Source organism: Ambystoma mexicanum, chromosome 9, assembly GCF_040938575.1.
Source record: "Ambystoma mexicanum isolate Mex_15411 chromosome 9, UKY_AmexF1_1, whole genome shotgun sequence".
NCBI classification, from domain to species: Eukaryota; Metazoa; Chordata; class Amphibia; order Caudata; family Ambystomatidae; genus Ambystoma; species Ambystoma mexicanum.
The window spans coordinates 186,799,320-186,816,303 of record NC_090931.1 but is presented as its reverse complement, the minus strand read 5'-3'; the positions used below and the strand labels follow the sequence as shown (position 1 = coordinate 186,816,303).

The 16,984-nt window shown below is 44.6% G+C and overlaps 1 protein-coding gene across 1 annotated transcript in view; it reads right to left on the bottom strand.

Annotated features, from left to right (window-relative positions):
• LOC138487843 (T-cell surface glycoprotein CD3 delta chain-like) overlaps positions 1–16,737 on the bottom strand; it is a 97,570-nt gene extending 80,833 nt beyond the window's left edge. The window contains exon 1 of the mRNA XM_069614445.1: positions 15,742–16,737. Within this exon, the coding sequence (XP_069470546.1) occupies positions 15,742–15,796 (55 nt within the window). The 5' untranslated portion in view covers positions 15,797–16,737. The remainder of the gene's footprint in view (positions 1–15,741) is intronic.
• Positions 16,738–16,984: the final 247 nt, after the last annotated feature.

The following is a 16,984-nucleotide window of genomic DNA, read 5'->3' as shown; positions in this document are numbered from 1 at the left end:
CAGTCGAGTGTTGGTTCTACATTGAAATACCAAATTTAAACTAACTAGGCTGAAAAGCCAGAACTTTTTTTGGTTGAATTTCAAAAAAGAGCCTCTCCCCCACATTCCACCTTCATAGTTTATTCCCTTACCTGAACCCGCATCTTTTTTCTGCTTAAGAAATTGCAGAAAAGTTCAATCAAAAAAACGTGGCGTTTTCGGCCTTTCTTTTTTATGGGGGATTACTGGAGTGTTCACTTGACTAAAATAAAACAGTAGAAGGACTTGAGAGAAGGAGAACAGCATTAGGGATAGCCCAGCCTGGGAAAAGCAAAGGCGAGGCAGAGAATGCTCTGGAGAAGCTGAAGGCTGTCATCTGCTGGAGACGGAAAGCAGGCAGCAGGAATCCTTGACCCAGTGGGGTAGAGCTGGTCGAGAACGTGGCTAGAAGCTGGGAATGCATGGCGCGACCTCTAGAAGGTGGATCGTGAGATCCTGCAATAGCGGCTACAACGCCTACAACGCCAGCCCACAGAACAGGAACGAGACATGTGGAGTGAAAGCAGCTGAGACAAAGAACCCCGTCCAATGCACCCAAACGGAGCATGATGCCAGGAAAAACCGGCAGAGTGTCCCAGACCCAGTGACGATAACGGGTACAACGTGGGAACCGGTGGGGGTATAAAGTTGATGAATGAATGCAAGTTAACCAAAAATAACGATACAAGTAATTTCCTTCATAGCATTACTTAGCAGGAGAGTGAACCAAGAGGGCCTAGATCAAGAGGGAGAGAGATATGGGTTTGGAACCCAAGCAAGATAAAAGTCTGGGATCCAAACCAGTGTCAAGCAAGTACTGGAGGGACTCACCTTCCAGACAGTGACAGAGATAAGTCCACTGACCACCAGGGAAGGGTCTGGGACCCCGTCCATCAAAACTGCCAGCAAAACTGTGATCGTTCCCATTGGGACCCCTGCTCCCGTCTTCTTCCCCTCACTCTGACCTTCCTCTATGGGCTCTCCCCCTGCGCCTTCATCTGAAGCCAAAAACCTCTGAGTCATCTTCGACTCCATTCTCCCTCACACTCAGGACATTGCCAAGAAGTCTCACTTTCAACTCTTCCTTCTCAAAGGAATTCTCCCTTTTCTCACTTTCCCCCCAGAAGCTCGATGTTACCCAAGCCATGGTTCTCTCTAGGCTTGAGTACTGCAATAGCCTCCTCCTGAATCTACCTTCTTCCACACTGTGACCGCTCCAGCTAATCCAGAAAAGGGCAGCAAGACGTATCTTGATCTTAAGCCCAGGGACTGCATCTTTCCTGCCCTAAACCACTCTATCTGCAACTCTTTCTTACTAAATACTCTCCCTCTAGACCTCTATGCTCCTCTGGCACCAATTCTTTGTGTGTAAAGAGTTTCGCTAAACAGAGGCCAGGAGGCCAATCTCTTTCCTCAGCTGGCCCCTCCAATGAATCTTGAGCAGGACTTCCCCAAATTCTGGAAGCTCCTCAAGACTTTCCTCTTTACCTCCTCCGTCCCTTCTTACCTCCTCTGCTAATCTCACAGTTGCTGTTATTGGTGACCAGGGCCCTCATGTATCCTCAGGCTATGGCCTTCCACATCCAATCGCCCCAGCTGCTGTCTACCCTTCAGCACAACTCAGCAGCCTCCAGCCTCGGTCCTGGACGCTTGCACTTTTTTCCACCCAAGGCGGCTCCAGGCCGTATAGCACTTCCAGAGTATGCACTTCATCTGCTGTTCACCCGCGAGCACGGTCACCCCAGCACCTACCGCAACCCCCCTCTTCCTTGTTGCACTTGCACGTTCTGAATACTCACAAAGCATAGTAGGTTTGTCTTTTCTTCCTCCACTGTATTTATTGTTTAATCCCATGTTCCCTCCCTGTTGCCCTGTTGGCGTTTTGAAACAGAAATGGCTTACTGTATAAGCTCCTAACAAAGGCACAATAAACAATTAATTAAAAAAAGAACAGTGGAAAAGAGAAGCCCACTTGACACCAGGGAAGAGTCTGGGGCCTTGTCCACCACAACAGTGGAAAAGAGGAGACCACTGACCATACAAGAAGGGTCTAGGATCCCAACAGAAGTAAACCAAAGCATAGAGTAAGTCTTCCTCATTATTGTGGCAGAGATAAGACCACTAGTTACAGAAGAAGAGTCTGGGATCCTAACAATATTTGGGACATTCCTGAAAACAAGTCACAGAGGCAAAGTGATTATCAAGAGGAAAGCAATAAAAAGGAACTGTATCAAGCTATACCAGGAGAAGGGAGTCATTCTCCTGGTACCAAAGCAGATGTTGTGATAGAGATGCAAGGAGAAGAGTCAGTCTCCCTGGCTTTGTGTTTAAACTTTGCCAAAGTATATCCAGAGAAGGGAGGCATTCTCTTGAGCCTGAATCGAGAGTTGAGCTGGAGATGCCAGGAGAAGGGAGTCAATCCCCCTGGCCTTGTGCTGAACTGGGCCAAAGCAGACCAAGAGAAGGAAGCATTCTCTTGGACCTGAACTGAGAGTTGAGGTGAAGAAGCCCTCGTGAGTGAAGGGCGAGTGCATTTTTACAGCGGCTGTTTGGCGTTTGCGTGACTAATTCCCAGTCACTGCTGTTCCTCGACGCTCTGCATTCCTGGTTACCTGGTTTCCGTGGAGCAAGTCGGCGTGCGGCGTGGATCTAGCCCCGCCCCCCCCAGGTGGAAACCTACAAATCAAGACCCAAGCGCCCTCGCGGCGTTAAGCCCTCGTGAGTGAAGGGCGAGTGCATTTTTACAGCGGCTGTTTGGCTGTTTGCTGGTTCGCTGGTACGCCGCTGGAACATGGTCGACATCCCAAATGCAGCGGCTCCCTCTCCGGCTTGTGGCCCTCAGACAAGACTCAATACATTACAACAGAGACGAATGTTGAACCCCTGGACTGCCATGCCAGGCAAAATTAAGACTTGTGCAAAGGTAAGCAAGCAAGTTGTTGATCTAATTGCACCTGTTGTTTCTCACAATATAACCGCTCAAGTACATCTTGCAGCAAACCATGATTCTGTCCGCGGTGATTCAATTCCCTCAACTACCGATACCCCATTGAGTAATACGCACAGTGATGTAATCCAAGAAAAGGTATTACGCCTAATACCGCAACTCTCTCTCGCAAATTTAAATCCAGCCCCGCCTGTGGAGGAAGGCCCGGAAGATGCACTCCCCTCTATGCAAATTGTTTCTTGCGACATCCCCCTTTTTCCTTTCGACTTAACTGATGCGGAAATCATGTGTGCAGATACTTTAGTCCAGGAACAACCATCTACTGCTCCTTCTCTTGCTCCGTCTCGAGCTGTGAAATCGAACGAAGTTATCCTTCCGACTAAACATGCAGAAGATATTGAAGCGTCATCCTCCATCACGCTCTGTCCACAGAAGTCTGCTCTTCACCTTGAAGGTCCACGTGCAAAAGACGACTCAACTCAAGAGTCGAGAATGCTCTCACAAGCTTCTGCCTCCAATATTCACAGGATGCCACAGCCAGATCCACGTCGTGACACAATTATTTCGTTCGGAGAGGCCCAATGCTCCTCATATAAGCCACACTCCTAAAGTGCCTCCAAAAACCTTTCCTACCAACAGTTCCGATGCATCTCTGCAAGCTCCCCTGATGAAGGACACCTCCAGTCTAACAGTGCGGATCCCAGAACTGAACCTGAGTGGTCAGCCCTCAGATCCTGACATTAGTGTACTCTCAGTTCCGGCACGTCAGTCGACGCAGTTTTCGCCTCAGAAGGGTCAGCAAAAGAAATCTCATTTACAGCAACAAGCGGGCACCTGTTTAGATGGGAAATTGAGTAAAAAAAGAGTGAGTGCTAGTACGACTCCTGTGTCTTTACCTGCACTCTACACTCCAAGCAAGGACTTATCACATGACTCAAGCCTTGCCAATGAATCCTGCAAAACCCCAAGCTCAAAATCCAGTCTATCAGTTGCCGCTGCTATTCAAATTCACAATAACGTGCTTGCTGCTTCCTCGCAAGCAATGATTCCTTTTGTAAAACTGTATGAGTCTATAAATGAAACCATTCGCGATCAAGGAGCGATGCTATTGAACCTAATGTCAAAACTTGAAAGAATTGATAACTTCATCACATTTTCAAAAGATCAAATGCAAGCTGAAGAAGGCTTGAGAGTTCGTTGGCAATCGCAGATCAGCGAGGTCATCTCAACTAATCAAAAGAGGAATGAAACCCTGTTAACAGATCTTAAGGATTTAACTGCAGATATAGCCATTAGCCTATCATCACCTACCACAATCGGAAAAGCTAAAGTGTGTAAGCACACTTGTTCTTTGGCTAAGAATATTCATTTGATGCCTCCTTCTTTGGCTGTAAGCTTACAGAACTCTGACTCAAAAGACGCAGCAAATACTTCTATATCCAGTGCACGTACAGCAAATTCAAGCACAAATGACTTGGCAAAGGTAACCCCACAACCTTCATTTGATGCAAGTCAACCTTTACTAGAAAGTGAGTCAACTGTAGTTATCGACGCAGGCCCTCTAAAGGACATTGTCTCTTCAAAGCCTCCAGCGCTGCAATTAGCTCCACTTAATAATCCATTTTCATCATTCGGCATTTTCTCAGGTCCAGCCAAAACAGGTGATCTGGGTGTGGTGCCAAAAAGGAATGTTGGCACGCAGAATGCAAAATCCACAGTCCCTTCGAGAAAGGGAAAAACCAATGCATCATGCCCTAATCCAAAGCAAGGCATACATTCAACCACCAAAAGCTTCATCAGGAACTTATCCACTCCACCTAGAGTAGGCCTATTTAAGCGTAACATGAAATCTTGCACTGAAAATGTACAGACACAACGCATTGGCCATCCCTCTTCCTTGAAACTTGGAGTGAAGCGGCGGCGTATAATTTCAGAGGACCGTTCTTCTGCCGCATCAGTTAATTCTCCTTCGATTGACCTATGTGACTTGTCAACTTATTCGATCTCAGGTGATGACGAAAGGTCTAAATTGTGCGGCGAGGCAAGCTTGCCTTCACCTCAGCCTCCACGCCATAAGTCTTTTCCGGCTAAGAGTGTTATATCCAATCGGCGAAATGTTGAGCTTTCTTCTAGGCGGTGTGCGACGGAAGGAGGGCCTGCCGACTCTGCCCCAACGAGTCTTAGTCTCAACCCAAAACTAACGCTAAATCAGCGCAAACTGCAGCTCACTGCTAATTTCAAGGATGCTGAGAAAAGTTCCCGGCAAACATCAAAAAGTAATCATAAATTGAGATTACAAAACATTCTGGGTGATGACAACGAGTTAAATTTGAACCGGACTAATGTGCTAAGGTTGTTTAAACACATTCCTCCTCTGCGGCTGATTGTCACTGAGGACATCCAAATAGTTGAATATGTAACAGAGCAATGCTCTGATTCCGTTCTGTTACACATCGCTTCATGGGGAGTTCGTAATACTCTATTGAAAGCTGCAGACGACCTCTTGATGTTTGGCTTCGAAATTTCAAGTGAACCTGAGATTGACATCGTAAATAATTCCGATAAGAAGTCCGACAAGCAACTGCTCGCTAAACAAGTTGAAGACGTTGCAAATTTCCGAAAACATCTAACTACAGTAGGTACCCACGGCCACATAAAGCCCCAAAAGAAGAACTATGTGAGCCGTTCGAGAGTACATGCTCAAGTTTAGCCATGATTGACAACAGCGGAGGCTCCTCACTCAATTCTCTCTTGGAACACTCGAGGGTTTTGCCACTTATTTAATGACTTTGAATTTCCTCTCGAAAAGGTGTTTGCCATCTGTTTACAGGAGACTTGGTTGTCTGAGGCCCCCCTGAGAGATGGCTTTACTACCTTAATCAATCCAGCCATCAAAAATGCCCATGGGCGCCCAAGCGCAGGACTTATAACTATGGTTCGCCTGTCACAAAACTGGTCTACACCAGAAGCATTTAATCCCAATCCTTTTGTTCAAGGTACACTTATGCACGCAATGTGCGACAATGTTGACCTAAGACGGACATCGCTTCTAATCATAAACTGCTACTGGAATGCGGCTAAGATCAGCTCGAAGGTACTCATAGATGCTGTTTGCTCTCTAATGGATAACGCGATTTTAAAACACAGCAATTTAACAATTATTTGCTGCGGAGACTTAAATTGCACCTGGTTTAAATATGCTCCAAAGGACCAGACTTACCATCTGATTCCCAAAGATCAGATTGGAGTCAGAGCTCAACAATGGTCAAAGGCAATGAAAATACGTGATTGTATAATGGTTAATGGTGCAGTCAAAGGTGATAATCCTGCACAACCAACTTGGCATAGAGAGCACCTACATAGTATCATCGATTATTTTTGGATTTCAAGAGTGTTTGAGCCAAAGATCAACTCACTGCATGTCCATCACATGTCCAATAGCGACCATAGATTATTAAACCTTGAATGTCTCTTGTCAACTGCCATTCCTACAGATTTATACAATCTGCCCGTCGAAACAAACAGAAGCGGAAATCGGCTGCGGATTAGTCTTAACCAGATTGGCTGCTTAACTGAGAAGCTCATGAGATTGCCTATTGGGATAGATTATACACCCCTTCTATCGATACATACAACCGATCCTAATGGTTCGAAAATACAACAAAAAAGTCATAAACACCTATTCTGCAAGCTCTTGCATGAGAAAAAACAAGAGCTAAGAAGAGACTTGAGGTGTCTAAAAAAAAAAAACAGAAACATATCAAAGCAAAAATTATCAGTGGAAGTGAGAAACAGACGCACGCTGTTTAGAAATTGGGTTACTTCCAATCGTATAATAATAGAGCAAGACCGCGCCGAATTAATGATGAAATATATGCTGACAAAAAACACACGCGATATATGGCAAATTTTAAACATAGGCCAGGCAAACAGCATGAATTCGACACAGAACATCATTTCAGCTGACGTCTGGTACGAACATTTCTCTAAAGTTTTTAACAGCCAAACTTTTGAACCTGAACTACAGTCTAGGTCCAAAGGTGAGCCATGGAACACAGAAATGTCGCTTGATGACATAACCCACGCTATTAAATTACTAAAGAACTCGCGTGCAGCTGGCCCAGATTTGATCAGTAACGTAATGCTAAAAAAAAACATGCAGCAATGGGTGCCTTTCATTGAATGTCTGTTCAAGAATATCACCAAACATAAATCATTGCCTGAGTCTTGGTTAACTGCAATTGTTGTTCCCATCCACAAAAAAGGGCGTTGGGATTCTCCTGAAAACTATCGCCCGATCGCCCTACTTGATTCGATCGGTAAAATCTTCGGATCAAATCTGAGATCAAAATTGGCAACCTGGGCTTATGAGGTTGGCATTTTAGATGACCGTCAAACTGGCTTCTCAAAGGGCGTTGGCGTCGATGTAAACATCTCAATATTAACCATCCTGAAATTAGAAGCCTTAAAAGCAAATACCAAGCTACATCTGGCCTTCATTGACATGAAGCAAGCCTTTGATGGTATAAATCGTAATCTGCTGTGGCTAAAATTATTAAGATGGAAATGTCCAGCTGGTATACTCAATCCTATCATGGCCCTACATTCTAATACTTCAATTCGAGTACGTCTAAATAAGGCTGGGGAACTATCCGATAAAATCACAACAACAAGAGGTGTAAAGCAAGGGTGCCCTTTGGCAGCTGATCTGTTTAAATTATTTTTAGCAGATCTACAGCCCCACTTAGATCAAGCCCACTGCTTCCCTCCGAAATTACATAGGACTTCTGTACGATACATCGCCTATGCTGATGACCTGGTGCTGCTGGATCGAACACAAGTTGGACTGCAGCGACTACTTCATTGTCTGTACGATTACTTATCGTCTAATGAGCTTCAAATAAACACTGAAAAAACAAAAATTGTGACAATTGGCCATGTGAGAAGCAAGAAAGATAAAGCCTTTAACTGGGCGGTCGGTGGCCAGCGCTTGTCATCAGTAAACTCAATACGGTACCTTGGAGTGCAGTTCAATAATTCGCTCTGCGAAAAGTCATGGGTGGACGCCCTGAAAGTAAAATGTCTAGGACTGGCTCTTCAAGCGGCCAAAATAAACAAAAAATTCGGCAAATTTTCGCTAACTCCGATCATAATGTTCTACCTACAAAAGGTGGTACCGATTCTGACCTTTGGTGCAGAAGCTAGCTGGCACATAAATGAAAACACCTGGAACCAGCTTGAAGGTTGCTTCTGGAAACGTGCATTAAACCTTCCGAAGTGTGTCTCTGTTATCACTTTAAGACATGAACTGTCCTTAAACTCTCTTTATAGCCATATGATCTGGAAATCAATTGCACTGATGCGAAAGATGAAAGAAAACAGCAAACCAGCGGCCTACTGTATCTTCTCAGGTGAGGACAACTCCACCAGGGCCTGCCTATTAGACCATTGGCGTTCAAGAGTCCAACATTGGGCTGATGTTGCGGAAATTGGCAATTACGATCTGTTCAAACGACCACAACATGCGAAACGAAAATTTGATATCTGGGCATGGACCATCAACCTGGAAGCACACGAGAGATTGGCCTCTTCAAAATGGCTGAGTCCTGACCACAAAAAATTAAACGTACAATCTTCCTATCTTTTGCGTTGCTACTCGAGACATTATCGCAAGCAATTCCTAAGATTTCGTTTAAATATTTTGAGAACAAAGGAAATTCTATGGCAAAGAAAGGATGCCTCGCTGAAGGACAAGTTATGCTGTTTTTGTCGAAGGGTCCACTGAAACCTTAAAACATCTAATTCTTGATTGTCTAGCCACCTGCGATTTACGCTCAAAGCACCTGATCCAATTTGCGCCTTTAGATGGAGATATGGAGGCTTGGTGGCGACTAATTTCCAGTGGCAATAACGTTAAACACGTATGTGCCATTGTAAATTACTTAAATATATTGCTTCAGTCTCCATGCTAACTGTGCTTGCAAGTTAGGCATGCCCCACGAGGGCCTGTGGTGTGACTTCGTCACTTTCTGACTTGAATCTGTTGAGAGCATTTGTGCTTAGACTTTTAATAGATCAGAAACCGATCTGTTGGCAGTTTGAGACAAAGCTTGTTTATGTTGCATTTGAATTCTGCTTTTTATTCTTGTATCTTCCTTCTGTCGTCCTTAGTCTACTCAGGAATGAAGAATCGTGCTAGTTTCAGTTCTAGCTAATTCAAAAATTAATCACCTCAAAGAAATTTCTGAACCTTTGAACCTTGAACTAATTGTGATGAACCTTTGGGATGTTGTTTTGTTTTTTCTCAATCTTCGAAGTGACCATTTGAAACAAAAGTTTTTTCTATATGTTAAAACTGTAGCTTTCAAAAAAAAAAAAAAAAAAAAAAAAAAAAAAAGAAGCCAGGGCAAGGGAGTCATTCCCCCTGGCCTTGTTGTGAATTGTACCAAACCATACCAAAGGAAGGGAGTCATTTCCCCTGGTTCTATTGGAAATTGTACAGAGCCACACCAGGAGAAGGGAGCCATTCTCCTGGTGAGAATATTGTGTAAAGACTGTCTGAAACCTGTAAGTCTGATGAAGGGAGTCATTCCCCCTGACATATTTGTTTTGAAGGAACATTTTGTTGAACCCCATCCAAGAAGAAGGAGAAGGGGGCCTTTCTCCTTAAAGAAGGAACGTTCTGTTAGTTATATGTTTAGTTGTAGTGTGAGGGACAGAAGTAGGTTTTGACACAGGATGCTGGAATTTACTTTGAAGGATGTTCGTACCGATCCTTTAAGTATTCGTTTTGAGGCAGGAAAACCCCTCTTAGAAGTTAGGGATAGTGGGGATCCTTTTCACTTCAAGATAAAAGTCTATAACCAAAATCATGCCCCCTTTCTTTCAGAATCCTTCTTCGACACCCTTGCTGCTGCTACTGAAGAGGCTCTACAGACAAAACCTTGGGCCAGGCTTGTTGGGCGAAGGGTTGATATGGTCAGAAAAATCTTTTAGGGACGAGTGCAGAAAAATGAAATGATAAGAAAAAATCCACAAAAAACGTGTGGGCTAGGAAACGTTTAGGGTATCAGAACAGGGCCTCTTATCTAAAAAGGTGGCTCAGGTGTTAAAACGTGAGGAACAGGGGCTGCAAAACATATGCTTGGGTACCTTCTGGGCATAACTAAGGGATGGCAACCGCAGGATTACTACACATTTCCTTGGGTAGAACTGTGCTATGACTATGAGAAAGTAACAAAGTCTACAATCCTTGCTGAGAACTCAACAGATGCTAAATCAGGGGTCTGCAGCCTTTGCACTTGCCAGATGTGCTGGCCTGCAAATCGCATTAGTCCTATCCAACAGAGTCGATGGTGGAACATGGAAGTGATAGTCGAAAACATCTGGAGAGCCTCGAGTTGCAGACCCCTGCGTTTAATGGACAGTCTCTTTTCCCCTCAAAGAGAAAGGCTGTAGGTTGCCAAATGAACTCTCCTTTAAATGTTGTTAAAGCAAGCCTCCGCGCAATAGGAGCTCCAGCTTCCCTTTCCAGGCTTATTGAAAAAAATGTACAATAATGTTCACGATAATTGCTGAAGCGCCTACCAGACGTTGATTTCCTGAGAGACAGATCATAGAAATTCAGTCTTAAAAGTCTTTTCTACACAATTCTCTTGCAATCCACAACACAAACCTACTAAAGAAATTCTTACCATTTATAGTGTAATGGTGAACAGCCTTAAATTTGGTCCTGCCTTCTGTCTTCAGGTGCATTTAATCAAGTGCTCCAGTCTGCATTACTTCCAAAGCCATATATGTTGTCAATTTCATTTTGCCTAGAACCTCTAGCTGCAGGCTTGTGATCATCAACCCTTCTAAATCCTCGATAATCACTTTCCTTGAGATTCAATAGTGCAAGAAAAAAATTGACCGGTAATTTCCGTGTGATTAATGAACACTACTTTATGTAAAATTGGGTCTGCCCCTTTTTTCTTAGGGTATCATTAAGAATCTGGCGGTAATGGTATAAACAGGCGTGTATGCCTTTGTTTCCATTAAGTAAAGTACTGTGATGTATTTTAATTTGTAGAAATTATCATGTGATATTGGGGTAAGTGGTAAAAGTGGGAGGGTTTTGCGTGGGGGTGGCAGTGAAGAGGAAGGGGGGCAACAAAACAAAAAAAAATCGAAGTATATTTTCGAAGTTATTTCAACTAAGTAAATTACATTGAAGTAATTTCCTTTGTTGAAATAACATGGAACCAAACAGGCGGTATTATCAATGAGGTTGGTTACTACAAAAATCCCGTATCTTCTTTCTCCCTCTCCCCCACAGCTTGCTCAAAACGTACTGTCTGCAGTGGTAGAAGTGCGCCGAAAAAAGTAGTGGAACCGTGGCCTTGCCAGGGAAGGGAGTAGGTGGAAGCAAAGTGCAACATGTGACACAGTGTTGCGGCCGGGGCATTGCAATAGTCTAAGTGACTAGTAACTAAGGCTCCTATTACAACTTTACACTGCACAGGGGCATAAATGGACAACTCCTCTATATAGAATGGTGAATTGGGTCTTAAAGAGTAGAGGAATGGTAAACAGAAACAAATGAAAGTAGTGGAACACTGCTCCCGACCGTTCCCGCTCACTTCGATCACTGTCTGTCCGGTAAGTGAAAAACTGCTCTGGTCCATCCTTTCCACACAGAACAGTAAGAGGCAGGCGACCCCCCAAGATGGGGTGAATGTGGGCACCTCAGACGCTCAAATTCTTGCCCTTTTCATGCGCAATGTACAGAAGAGTCATCCCTGACCTTTGTGTGACTTTAGCTGTGTGAACCGTATACAGTTCCAACAAACACGGTTGGAAATGCACATTTACTTTTCATAAACAAAACATATTGTTAATTTATGAAATACCACATTTTCGGCATGCGTTTTCTGCCTAAGCAGCAGTAAATTCGTAATGTGTCGAGCTTCAGCGCCCTTCATGTGGGCATAGTAATCACGGCACAGAGTATTCCTAGGGGGGATTCTGCAAAACTCACAATCACCCCCGCCCAACGCGGACCAGTATTTAAAAAAATATTTAAAACGTGTACTTATTTTAATATTAATTTTCTGAGGTATTCTGTGGTGAATGTTGAACATCTACGTTTTGTGATCTGTCAAAAGATTGCTGTGCAGCACTACAGTGGTGAGGACGGGTGAGGGTCGACATGACACGATATCCGTTACAAAAATGAAACTAGGGTCACGGCCTGTCTCTCCCACCCCCCCTCGCCCCCCCCCCTCTCCCCCCACCAGCAGCCAAGTTCACGTTGCTTCTGGTCTTAACAATTTACCATACTTTTGTAAAAACAACCTACAGCGCTGTTAATGATCAGTGACAGGTAACTTGCATTGTACATCAGTGAGAATTGCTGGTCCCCGGACCATCTTGCTGGGCCATTTTTCACCTCCCCTACCATTGTATCGGATCTGAAATAAATGAGGATATACTGTCTATTGCCGATGTTGGTTACAAGCACATCCTTAATTAAACTGGTGCCTATTGCTCTATCAGGGTTGTCCAACTCCAGGCCTGGAATCCTAACGGGTTTTCAGGATATCCCCCATGAATATTCATGAGAAAAAATGTGCATACTTTTCTCTCAGCCATATTAATGAGGGGTAGGTATCCTGAAAATCGGACATAGCTCGGGTCCTTGAGGCCTCGAGTTGGACAAACCTTCTACATTATCCTCTTTTGAAGATTCCACAGGCCTAAATCAAGTGCAATTATCGATGTTCGAATGTTTGCAACATGTCAACGTGGAGGTGGAAAAATTATTACAAACACTAAGGGCCTCATTAAGCGGAAGGCGGTAAACCATGGTGCTATTAGCACCATGGTTGCCGTCGGTACCATACTGGTACCACCATGGAGAAAAGGGGAATTACCACCCCATTCCAAGGTTGGCGGGGCGGTAATTCCCTCTTTCTCCATGGCCCTTCCCCATTGCAATTTTTGCCCATAGGGCACAATGGGAATGGGGAACGAGCTAATTAGGGTACCGCAAATTGCGGTACCGTAATTAGCACCAAGATCCCTTTGCGGGACCCAACTTTAACGGCTGGTCTACACCAAGCATTAAGGTCGGGTCCCGCAAAGGGACCTCGTAGTAAGGCGGTAAGGGTTAACGGTCACCGGTACCCTTACCGGTGACCGTTAACCCTTACTGCCTTCTGTGTAATGAGGCCCTAAACCTTTATTAGCCTCTAGTTATCTTTACTACAGGATGGTGCTTTTAGTTAAAGGAGTGTCCTGTATACTGCCCTTACTTCATGTTTGCGAACAGAAACATAATTTCGATTTAATTTTGGAGCTAAATAATTCATTTTAAATGTTTTAGTATAGCACTTGTGTTTTATGGAGTTTATTATCTGAAATAAACTTTTTGACTGACTGTATGGCACTCAACATTCCTAGCACTTGGTCCATGGCTCATCCTTGGGCTCGCACTCCCCAGCACTTCCCGCTCTTCCCTCTTCCTTTCTGCACTTGCACGTTGTGAATACTCACAAGGCGTAGTAGGTTCGTCCCACTCCCTGTAGTCTCTTAATTATTGTGTTGTCATGTACTTCCCACCCTCGCTCTCTCCCTGCCTCGTGGGCGCTTTGAAACAGTACATTCTTATTGTATAAGCACCTAACAAGCAAACAATAAATAAATAAATTAGGTGTGGAGTTCTATGTGGATATCAAACTAGATGCAGCGTTCCATCAAACCCTGGCATTTGCTCACATTAGGCCATTTTCAACAAAATATTAAATAAAATCTGCATTGCCAATGCAGGCCTCATTATGATCAGTTGTCCTATCAAATTCATCTTAGGTGGAAAAGGCTATCTAATTATACGTTTGGATCCCACAGGACATATACCGCATGGGGTACATAGAATGTACCGCATGGGGTAATTAACCCACATTTTCTCCCGATGCGGCAAATATCCCATCTGATCCGACTCATAATTAGGTAGCATTTTATTTTTTAAAAAAGAGGTATTTTAAATACCACATGTTTTCAATGCGATCATTGCACTTATAATGATTTAAGTGTTAAAGGAATCTCACTAAAAATTCCTTTAGGAATTCAGAGGATTGGAATACAGTCTTGGAAACATAAAACACCAATAACATCATGTTTAAACGGACATTGTAAGTGCCCGTTCATGTTTCCTCTCTTCACCTTTTCCACACATGCCCTCCGGATTAACAAAGTAAAAACACTTTAGGTTACATTTTTAAATTGACACAAAAGATGGACTACGGTAAAAAAACAACATTCAAACTAATGGAGGCGCTCCATCAGCGCATTATGGCCGGAGTGTTATAGGGTGAGGGGAGATTTTTGTTTTGAATTTTGATTGAAATTTGCTGGGATCAAGAAATGTATCCATATTGATCAGTTTCAAATGATCTGTTCATAGAGCTGTGCCTCCTGATGATGGGGTGTTCGCCTGAAACACGTTGGGCAATGAGTCATGCGCGTCATACTGCCTTTGTATTGAATCATGTGGAGGTTCTGAGTGCCCAAGTTAAACAAATGTCATTTTTTTTTCTTTGGAACTGCGTTTTTTGATCATGAAAAGAGTTCACATCACTTGAGTGCCGACCAAGTATGCGACAATGAATTGCAGGAAAGCCTTACATTCTTGTTTTCATGTAAAAAAAATTTACAAATTCAAAACACTTGTATAAAAAGTACTTTTAGGAAAATAACAGCAGTTCCATAGTGTCCATGCCCTTCACAGATTATGTAAGGGACTTTGTAAGGGTCATCACAGACCTCACCCCCGCCCCGCACCTCCGTCTGTATGTATGCATGACGGAAATGTTACTAGGACCAGTTAGTGTGTCTTTCCTGAACCCCCCCCAAACCCCTCTCCCCCCTCCCCCCTCGAGCTTGGTCTGAACTGTTTCCACTTGCACTAGGAGAAATGTCTGTCAGGCCTAGTATGCTAGTTTTATGTTTAGCTCATTCGGTATCTTCAAGGCCTAAGAATGATTACTGTATTCCTTCTAACCTTCCCACCTTGAAGCGCTTTGAAGCACTTCACCTGTGTATAGGCGCTCTATAAATAAACAATACATAAATCAAATAAACTGCTAACCTTGAGGTGAAGTTTGTCGACCCACTAAATCATACAATCAAGTGGAGTTTTCTGTATGACCATCAAGTATGACACTGAGCTGCACTGAACTTCACTGTATGTAAATTCTTCTCATGCATGTTCAGTGTGGATAGCCTGAAAACCTGGCTGGAGTTTACTATCCGGTGGATCGATAGGCGCAGCCCAGCTACCCACTCAAATGAAGAAAGGGCAAGGGGGGCAAGGCCAATATTTGACCTGCAAGTTGTAGAGGTGACAGAGCTCTCAGGAGCAGGGGCCTTTCCCCACCAAGCTATATGACTTACTTTCTTCAAGGGGCTGTGGGAAAACTGTATTAGCCATAACGAAGGAGTACCTTTAGTCGCAATGAAAGATGACAAAACGAAGTATAACCTACTAATAGTATCACTTTTGGATGTGGAAGGTTTCTTTCTAGTTACACATTAAACATTTTTAAAAAGTAGTATTTCATGACTGCTTATGGCTTGTTTGCTTTAATACAAAAAAAATAAATAAATAAACTGCATTTTTCTTCAACAAAAAAAAGCCACTTTTAAATAATAGGTTGCGATGGCCCGGCGGCGGTAAGCGGCTACTGATATGGAATAACGTTGCCAGGCTGCTATGAATTCAGGGGGGCTTGCCTTACCTGTAGCGAGAAGGACTGCGAGCACAGCAGCCGCAGAGCAGCGACACGAGGCCATGGATGCTTCTGGAAGGAAGCTCAGCCGCGCGCTGCAGGGGAAATATGAACCCACGCACTGGGCGAACTCCACCAGCGCTGTCGACGAACTCGCGTTGCGCGGCGCGCGCTCAGCGAGGCCTCACAGAGAGAAACGCTCAGCAATGCCTCACAGAGACCTCACAGAGAGAAACGCTCAGCAATGCCTCTCAGAGACCTCACAGAGAGAAACGCTCAGCAATGCCTCACAGAGACCTCACAGAGAGAAACGCTCAGCAATGCCTCTCAGAGGCCTCACAGAGAGAAACGCTCAGCAATGCCTCACAGAGACCTCACAGAGAGAAACGTCACAGAGAGAAACGCTCAGCAATGCCTCTCAGAGACCTCACAGAGAGAAACGCTCAGCAATGCCTCACAGAGACCTCACAGAGAGAAACGCTCAGCAATGCCTCTCAGAGAGACCTCACAGAGAGAAACGCTCAGCAATGCCTCACAGAGAGAAACGCTCAGCAATGCCTCCCAGAGACCTCACAGAGAGAAACGCTCAGCAATGCCTCTCAGAGAGACCTCACAGAGAGAAACGCTCAGCAATGCCTCACAGAGAGAAACGCTCAGCAATGCCTCCCAGAGACCTCACAGAGAGAAACGCTCAGCAATGCCTCACAGAGACCCCACAGAGAGAAACGCTCAGCAATGCCTCTCAGAGACCTCACAGAGAGAAACGCTCAGCAATGCCTCACAGAGAGAAACGCTCAGCAATGCCTCACAGAGACCTCACAGAGAGAAACGCTCAGCAATGCCTCCCAGAGACCTCACAGAGAGAAACGCTCAGCAATGCCTCCCAGAGACCTCACAGAGAGAAACGCTCAGCAATGCCTCACAGAGAGAAACGCAGCCGGGGCCCTCGGCATCTGCGCTCACGTGCTCAGGAGAGAGGTGCGTGTTTTAATTTCCTCAGCTAAAACCCGTCTCTTCTCCTCCCCCACAGGTGTGGCAATGTGTTTTTTCCACACGCTCAGCTGCGGCAAGGGTTTTTCTGGTGCAAGTTCGTGAACAGGAAGTGTTGATGTGCGAGTGAGGTTTCGCTGCTCTCAGCTACGTTCGATGCAGCCCTTTTCTTGGGCGAGGGGCGGGGTGCCCCCCAAAAATTCAAGTCCATGTTTTTCCCGTCCATGATCTAAGCCAAGCAATGCACATTGCGATCATTTCT